Genomic DNA, 10,000 nt, shown 5'->3' with positions numbered 1-10,000 from the left:
GCATTTACAATCAAACCTTTTTGAACACTCGGCTCGTGTTTCCTGTTTTGTCGTGGCAGGACATAAAGCTTGTGTCCAGACCTCATTTTCACGGCGCCATCCTCCGGACACTGGGACCCAAAATCAATATGGTTGCAGGGTTGCATACTAGGGAAAAAATATATATTAGGGGGTGGGGGGGAAATGTCCTCTTTGAGACACCATACTAGTCATAGGCCTTCCTAGTTTTGTCCTGTTATGGTTTGTGGTGTTATTTTCATATCCTCCATGTGAGCAGCCTTTAAGATACAGTAGAGTCCTTTAGCAGTTTTACTAGTGTTTTCTGGACACAGTGTTTTCCGGTCCGTTGAAGTGCATTACGTTCTGTGTAACTTAATTCCTCCGTCAGAGCAGAGGGCGGTAATTGAATCGTGTAGCCTTAAATGTAATGTAAATGTAAGATACAGTAGAGTCCTTTAGCAGTTTTACTAGTTGAAGTGCATTACGTTCTGTGTAACTTAATTCCTCCGTCAGATGCAGAGGGCGGTAATTGAATCGTGTAGCCAGGCTGAAAGCCCCCAGAGCTGGCTGGGTGTGGAGATCTGCTTCGGCCCTCTCTGGCTAAACTCCACCGGAGGTTAGCATGTTGATTGTCATGGAAACGTGCATCACTGCTTTAACATGGGAGAGATGTGAGTCAAAATGGCCGCCTTTGTTTACCAGGAGAAATGACAGTGTTCACTCTGCAGTAAATTACTCATGTTCTTCTATGTTTTGTCATTTAGCAGAAGCTTTTATCCAAAGACACTTTTCCAGTCCTGCGAACATACAGGTGGTCCCGGGAATCATACCCACAATCCTGGCATTGCAAATGCCATGCTCTGCCAATTTATCATATCCCTATACAGTTCCCTACAGGAGACCTACTAGTACTACGGATTCCAAGGCTCTCAGTAGGATCCTTGATCCAGGGTCTGCGCACAATCACAATCATGTGTCAGCGGAGGCTGGTGTGAGGAACTATAGGAGGATTATTGTAATGGCTGGAATGGTGTCAAACACATGGGAACCACACGTTCCAATCCACACCGACACACACACACACACACACACACACACGCACGCACACACGCACACACACACACACACACACACACACACACACACACACACACACACACACACACACACACATGTTCCAATCCGTTCCATTTAATCCAATCCAGCCATTACAATGCTCCTCCTATAGCTCCTCCCACCAGCCCGACACACACACACAAACGGGACAGAGTTCCAATCTCCAGGAGGGTTCAAGGTCCAGACAGAGTTTAATCTCCAATCAAGGCCCAGACAAGTCCCTCTACAATCTCCAGGAGGGTTCAAGGCCCAGACAGAGTCCCACAATCTCCAGGAGAGTTCAAGGCCCAGACAGAGCCTCGACAATCTCCAGGAGGGTTCAAGGCCCAGACAGAGTCCCTCTACAATCTCCAGGAGGGTTCAAGGCCCAGACAGAGTCCCTCTACAATCTCCAGGAGAGTTTCAAGGCCCAGACAGAGTCCCTCTACAATCTCCAGGAGGGTTCAAGGCCCAGACAGAGTCCCTCTACAATCTCCAGGAGGGTTCAAGGCCCAGACAGAGTCCCTCTACAATCTCCAGGAGGGTTCAAGGCCCAGACAGAGTCCCTCCAGTATCTCCAGGAGGGTTCAAGTCAAGTAGCAGGTGACAGGTAGTCTCACTCTGTGGGGGGGTTGGAGTGTATTCTGTAGGGGTGAGGATGGTCCCGTTGGTCCTCCTCTCTAGTGACTGGCAGAGAGAGCGAGAGAGAGAGAGAGAGAGAGAGAGAGAGAGAGAGAGAGAGAGAGAGAGAGAGAGAGAGAGAGAGAGAGAGGCAGAGAGAGAGAGAGAGAGAGAGAGAGAGAGAGAGAGAGAGAGAGAGAGAGAGAGAGAGAGAGAGAGAGAGAGAGAGAGAGAGAGAACTCTGACCCTAGCGACTGATTCGTCTCACTCACCAACACACAGCCCCCGAACTGCTGCGTGGGTCACCTGGGTGACAGACAAGAATAGTTTCGCATCTGAAGTGACCAAACTCTGACCTCATCCTCTCATGACCTGCTATGACCTTTCCCCACCGCTACGTGCCTGATCCTGGGCACACACACACACACACACACACACACACACACACACACACACACACACACACACACACACACACACACACACACACACACACACACACACACACACACACACACACACACACACACACACACACACACACACACACACACACACACAATGGACATGTCCTACCTATCTACATGTTACATGTCCTAGCTATCTTTTTTTTTTTTATTTTTTTCACCTTTATTTAACCAGGTAGGCTAGTTGAGAACACCTTTATTTAACCAGGTAGGCTAGTTGAGAACACCTTTATTTAACCAGGTAGGCTAGTTGAGAACACCTTTATTTAACCAGGTAGGCTAGTTGAGAACACCTTTATTTAACCAGGTAGGCTAGTTGAGAACACCTTTATTTAACCAGGTAGGCTAGTTGAGAACACCTTTATTTAACCAGGTAGGCTAGTTGAGAACACCTTTATTTAACCAGGTAGGCTAGTTGAGAACAGGTTCTCATTTATTTAACCAGCCAAGATAGGCTAGCAGTGTGAACAGACAAACAGAGTTACACATGGAGTAAACATTTAACAAGTCAATAACACAGAAGAAGAAGGGGAGTCTATATACCAGGTGCAAAAGGCATGAGGAGGTAATGTTACATCTACATGTTACATGTTACCTATCTACAGGTACAGTGCTAATCTACATGTTACATGTCCTACCTATCTACATGTTACATGTTCTACCTATCTACATGTTACATGTCCTAATCTACATGTTACATGTCATACCTATCTACATGTTACATGTCATACCTATCTATGACACATGTTAATCCATGTTACATGTGCTACCTATCTACATGTTACACTACCTATCTACATGTTTTAACCAGTTACATGTCCTACCTATCTACATGTTACATGACCTATCTACATGTTACATTTACCTATCTACATGTTACATGTTCTACCTATCTATATGAACATGTCCTACCTATCTACATGTTACATTCCTACCTATCTACATGTTACATGTTCTACCTATCTACATGTTACATGTCCTACCTATACATGTTACATGTCCTACCTATCTACATGTTACATGTTCTACCTATCTATATGTTACATGTCCTACCTATCTACATGTTACATGTCCTACCTATCTACATGTTACATGTCCTACCTATCATGTTACATGTTCTACCTATCTACATGTTACATGTCCTACCTATCTACATGACATGTCCTACCTATCTACATGTTATCTAATCTACATGTTACATGTTCTACCTATCTATGTTGTCCTAGATCTACATGTTACATGTTCTACCTATCTATGTTACATGTTCTACATGTTACATGTTCTACCTATCCATGTTACATGTCCTACCTATCTACATGTTACATGTCCTATCTTATTCTAATCCATGTTATGTCCTACCTATCTACATGTTGTTCTACCCTATTGTCTACCTATCTACATTTAATCTACATGTTACATGGCTACCTATCTGATGTTACATGTCCTACCTATCTAACATGTTCTACCTATCTATGTTACATGTAACCATCTACATGTCTACATGTTCTACCTATTGAGAACATGCCTTTATTTAACCATGTTACATGTTCTAGTACATGACCTAACTACCTATTATGTTAACCAGGTCCTACCTATCTACATGTTACATGTTCTAACACCATGTCCTTATTACATAACCATGTTCTACCTATCTACATGTTACATGTTACATGTTAATGTTCACCTATTATTTAACCATCTATGTTATGTCCTACCTAACATGTTACATGTCTCTTTGTTACATGTTCTACCTATCTACATGTTACATGATACATGTTACATGTTCTACCTATATGCATGTCCTACCTATCTACATGTTACACTACCTATCTACATGTTACAGTCCTACCTATCTACATGTTAAACAATTAACAAGTCCTACCTATCTACATGAGACATGTCCTAAACATGTTACATGTTCTACCTATACAATGTTACATGTTCTAAACAGGTCCTACCATACATGTTACATGTTCTACCTATCTATATGTTACATGTCCTACCTATCTACATGTTACATGTCCTACCATCTACATGTTACATGTACCCTACCTATCTACCTACCTATCTACATGTTACATGTCCTACCTATCTCATGTTATGTTCTACCTATCATGTTACATGTCCTACCTATCTACATGTTACATCTACATGTTACATGTTCCTATCTATCTACATGTTACATGTTCTACCTATCTACATGTTACATGTCCTACCTATCTACATGTTACATGTTCTACCTATCTACATGTTACATGTCCTACCTATCTACATGTTACATGTTCTACCTATCTACATGTTACATGTCCTACCTATCATGTTACATGTCCTACCTATCTACATGTTACATGTCCTACCTATCTACATGTTACATACCTATCTACATGTTACATGTTCTACCTATCTACATGTTACATGATTACATGTTCCTACCTATCTACATGTTACATGTCTCATGTTACCTATCTACATGTTACATGTCCTACCTATCTACATGTTACATGTTCTACCTATCTACATGTTACATGTTCTACCTATCTACATGTTACATGTCTACCTATCTACATGTTACATGTCCTACCTATCTACATGTTACATGTCCTACCTATCTACATGTTACATGTTCTACCTATCTACATGTTACATGTCCTACCTATCTACATGTTACATGTTCTACCTATCTATGTTACATGTCCTACCTATCTACATGTTACATGTCCTACCTATCTACATGTTACATGTCCTACCTATCTACATGTTACATGTTCTACCTATCTACATGTTACATGTTCTACCTATCTACATGTTACATGTCCTACCTATCTACATGTTACATGTCCTACCTATCCTACCTACATGTTACATGTTCTACCTATCTACATACATGTCCTACCTATCTACATGTTACACATGTTCTACCTATCTACATGTTACATGTCCTCTATCTACATGTTACATGTCCTACCTATCTACATGTTACATGTCCTACCTATCTACATGTTACATGTTCTACCTATCTATATGACACATGTTCTACCTATCTACATGTTACATGTCCTACACTACATGTTACATGTCCTACCTATCTACATGTTACATGTTCTACCTATCTACATGTTACATGTCCTACCTATCTACATGTTACATGTCCTACCTATCTACATGTTACATGTTCTACCTATCTACATGTTACATGTCCTACCTATCTACATGTTACATGTCTACCTATCTACATGTTACATGTCCTACCATCTACATGTTACATGTCCTACCTATCTACATGTTACATGTCCTACCTATCTACATGTTACATGTCCTACCTATCTACATGTTACATGTCCTACCTATCTACATGTTACATGTCCTACCTATCTACATGTTACATGTCCTACCTATCTACATGTTACATGTTACATCTACATGTTACCTACCTATCTACATGTTATGTCTACCTATAGTACATGTTACATGTTACATGTCATACCTATCTACATGTTACATGTCATGTCCTACCTATCTACATGTTACATGTTCATGTTCTACCTATCTACATGTTACATGTCCTACCTATCTACATGTTACATGTTCTACCTATCTATATACATGTTACATGTTCATACCTACCTATCTACATGTTACATGTCCTACCTATCTACATGTTACATGTTACATCTCATGTTACATGTCCTACCTATCTACATGTTACATGTCCTACACTACATATCTACATGTTACATGTTCTACCTATCTACATGTTACATGTCCTACCTATCTACATGTTACATGTTCTACCTATCTACATGTTACATGTCCTACCTATCTACATGTTACATGTTCTACCTATCTATACATGTTACATGTCCTACCTATCTATACATGTTACATGTCATACCTATATGTTACATGTCCTACATGTACATGTTACACCATATCTACATGTTACATGTCATACCTATACATGTTACATGTTACATGTCCTAATCATTCTACATGTTACATGTCCTACCTATCTACATGTTACATGTCCTACCTACCTATCTACATGTTACATGTCCTACCTATCTACATGTTACATGTCCTACCTATACTATCATACATGTCCTACCTATCTACATGTTACATGTCCTACCTATCTACATGTTACATGTTTACCTATCTACATGAGACATGTCCTACCATGTACCTACATGTTACATGTCCTACCTATCTACATCCTACCTATCTACATGTTACATGTCCTACCTAACAGTTACATGTGCTACCATCTACATGTTACATGTCCTACCTATCTACATGTTCTACCTATCTACAGCATGTCCTACCTATCTACATGGGACATTCCTACCTATCTACATGTTACATGTCCTACCTATCTACATGTTACATGTCTACCTATCTACATGTTACATGTCCTACCTATCTACATGTTACATGTCATACCTATATACATGTTACATGGATCTACATGTTACCTACCTATCTACATGTTACATGTGTCTACAGGGTTATATTCCTACCTCTCTACATGTTACATGACCTATATACATGTTACATGTCCTCCTCTACATGTTACATGTCCTACCTATCTACATGTTACATGTCCTACCTATCTACATGTTACATGTCCTCCTATCTACATGTTACATGTCATACCTGTACATGTTACATGGGATATTCCATGTTACCTACCTATCTACATGTTACATGTCCTACCTATCTACATGTTACATGTCCTACCTATCTACATGGGATATATCTACATGTTACCTCTATCTACATGTTACATGTCCTACCTATGTACATGTTACATGGGATATTCCATGTTACATGTCCTACCTCTACATGAGTCATGTTACATGTCATATATCTACATGTTACATGAGCTGTTACATGTCATACCTATCTACATACATGGATATTCCTCCTACCTATGTTACATGTTACATGTCAGCTGTACATGACAGGGATATTCCTCCTCTAAGAGCAGAGCTGTACCTATATACAGGGATTCTACATGTTACATGTTCTACCTATCTACATGTTACATGTCCTACCTATCTACATGCTGTGCTACCTATCTACATGGTTCTACCTATATACATATTCCTACCTATATACATGTTACATGACCTATACATGTTACATGGGACCTATTCCATGTCCTACCTACATGTTACAGTCATACCTATATACAGCATGTCCTGCATTCTACATGGATGTTTCCTACCTATCTACATGTTACATGTCCTACCTATCTACAGCTGTACCTATATACATGTTACATGTCCTAACCATTCTACATGAGTCATACCTATATACATGCATGTCCTAATCATTCTACATGGGATATTCCTCCTCTACATGTTACAAAAGAGCTGTGCATGTTACATGGGATATCTACATGTTACATGTCATACCTACAGAGAACAGTTACATGTCCTACCTATATACATGGGACATGTCCTAACCATTCTACAGTTACATGTCATACCTATATACTGTACATGTCCTACCTATCACATGTTACATGTCCTCTATCTCCATGTCCTAAAAAGAGTTAAATGCAATGGCTAATGGGTAAGCCACAAACAGGATGTGTTTGCCCAAGAGAAGAGCTGTGCGACAGGGATATTCCTCCTCTAAGAGAAGAGCTGTGCGACAGGGATATTCCTCCTCTAAGAGCAGAGCTGTGCGACAGGGATATTCCTCCTCTAAGAGCAGAGCTGTGCGACAGGGATATTCCTCCTCTAAGAGAAGAGCTGTGCAACAGGGATATTCCTCCTCTAAGAGCAGAGCTGTGCGACAGGGATATTCCTCCTCTAAGAGCAGAGCTGTGCGACAGGGATATTCCTCCTCTAGAGAGCAGAGCTGTGCGACAGGGATATTCCTCCTCTAAGAGAAGAGCTGTGCAACAGGGATATTCTCCTCTAAGAGCAGAGCTGTGCGACAGGGATATTCCTCCTCTAAGAGCAGAGCTGTGCGACAGGGATATTCCTCCTCTAAGAGAAGAGCTGTGCGACAGGGATATTCCTCCTCTAAGAGCAGAGCTGTGCAACTTTAATATTCCTCCCCAGAAAAAAACTACATTAACACAAGAAGTGGCACATAAATTAACGTGACAGAGTGATTGATGTGTATAGATGGTTAGTGGAGGGATAGGAGAGAGGAGGAGAGGAGAGGAGGGAGGAGAGGGTTAGTGGAGGGAGGAGGAGGAGGTACAGTATAGAGGGTTAGGGATGGAGGGATAGGTTAGTGGAGGAGGAGGAGGAGGAGGGGAGGTACACTATAGAGTGGGGTTAGTGGAGGGATAGGAGAGGAGGAGGAGAGGAGGTACAGTATAGAGGGTTAGTGGAGGGATAGGAGAGGAGGAGAGGAGGTACAGTATAGAGGGTTAGTGGAGGGATAGGAGAGGAGGAGGAGAGGAGGTACAGTATAGAGGGTTAGTGGAGGGATAGGAGAGGAGGAGAGGAGGTACAGTATAGAGGGTTAGTGGAGGGATAGGAGAGGAGGAGGAGGTACAGTATAGAGGGTTAGTGGAGGGATAGGGAGAGGAGGAGGAGGTACAGTATAGAGGGTTAGTGGAGGGATAGGAGAGGAGGGAGGAGGTACAGTATAGAGGGTTAGTGGAGGGATAGGAGAGGAGGAGGAGGAGGTACAGTATAGAGGGTTAGTGGAGGGATAGGAGAGGAGGAGGAGGAGGTACAGTATAGAGGGTTAGTGGAGGGATAGGGAGAGGAGGAGGTACAGTATAGAGGGTTAGTGGAGGGATAGGAGAGGAGGAGAGGAGGGACAGTATAGATGGTTAGTGGAGGGATAGGAGAGGGTTAGTGGAGGGAGGAGGTACAGTATAGAGGGTTAGTGGAGGGATAGGAGAGGAGGAGGAGGAGGTACAGTATAGAGGGTTAGTGGAGGGATAGGAGAGGAGGAGGAGGAGGTACAGTATAGAGGGTTAGTGGAGGGATAGGAGAGGAGGGAGGAGGTACAGTATAGAGGGTTAGTGGAGGGATAGGGAGAGGAGGAGGAGGTACAGTATAGAGGGTTAGTGGAGGGATACAGTATAGAGGGTTAGTGGAGGGAGGAGAGAGGAGAGGAGGTACAGTATAGAGGGTTGGAGGGTGGAGGGATATAGAGGGGAGGGAGGAGGAGGAGGAGGTACAGTATAGAGGGTTAGTGGAGGGATAGGAGAGGAGAGGAGGAGGAGGATACAGTATAGAGGGTTAGTGGAGGGATAGAGAGGAGGAGGGAGGAGGAGGTACAGTATAGAGGGTTAGTGGAGGGATAGGAGAGGAGGAGGAGGTACAGTATAGAGGGTTAGTGGAGGGATAGGAGAAGAGGAGAGGAGGTACAGTATAGATGGTTAGTGGAGGGATAGGAGAGGAGGAGGAGGAGGTACAGTATAGAGGGTTAGTGGAGGGATAGGAGAGGAGAGAGGAGTTAGAGGGAGGAGGAGGGGAGGTACAGTATAGAGGGTTAGTGGAGGGATAGGAGAGGAGGAGAGGAGGTACAGTATAGAGGGTTAGTGGAGGGATAGGAGAGGAGGAGAGGAGGTACAGTATAGAGGGTTAGTGGAGGGATAGGAGAGGAGGAGAGGAGGTAGGGTTAGTAGTATAGAGGGTTAGTGGAGGGATAGGAGAGGAGGAGAGGAGGTACAGTATAGAGGGTTAGTGGAGGGATAGGAGAGGAGGAGGAGGTACAGTATAGATGGTTAGTAGAGGGATAGGAGAGGAGGAGGAGGTACAGTATAGAGGGTTAGTGGAGGGATAGGAGAGGAGGAGGAGGTACAGTATAGAGGGTTAGTGGAGGGATAGGAGAGGAGG

At 42.6% G+C, this 10,000-nt stretch overlaps 1 protein-coding gene across 1 annotated transcript in view; it reads left to right on the top strand.

Moving 5' to 3' along the window:
* The window catches only part of LOC124024606 (proline-rich extensin-like protein EPR1), a gene marked incomplete at its 3' end in the record, with an annotated part of 44,191 nt that overhangs the window by 8,773 nt on the left and 25,418 nt on the right, over nucleotides 1–10,000 (top strand). Inside the window, exon 3 of the mRNA XM_046338500.1 lies at nucleotides 514–616. Coding sequence (XP_046194456.1) covers nucleotides 514–616 — 103 coding nt within the window. The remainder of the gene's footprint in view (nucleotides 1–513; nucleotides 617–10,000) is intronic.

Source organism: Oncorhynchus gorbuscha, unplaced genomic scaffold (assembly GCF_021184085.1).
Source record: "Oncorhynchus gorbuscha isolate QuinsamMale2020 ecotype Even-year unplaced genomic scaffold, OgorEven_v1.0 Un_scaffold_1948, whole genome shotgun sequence".
NCBI lineage: Eukaryota > Metazoa > Chordata > Actinopteri > Salmoniformes > Salmonidae > Oncorhynchus > Oncorhynchus gorbuscha.
This window is presented reverse-complemented; position numbering and strand designations above follow the sequence as displayed.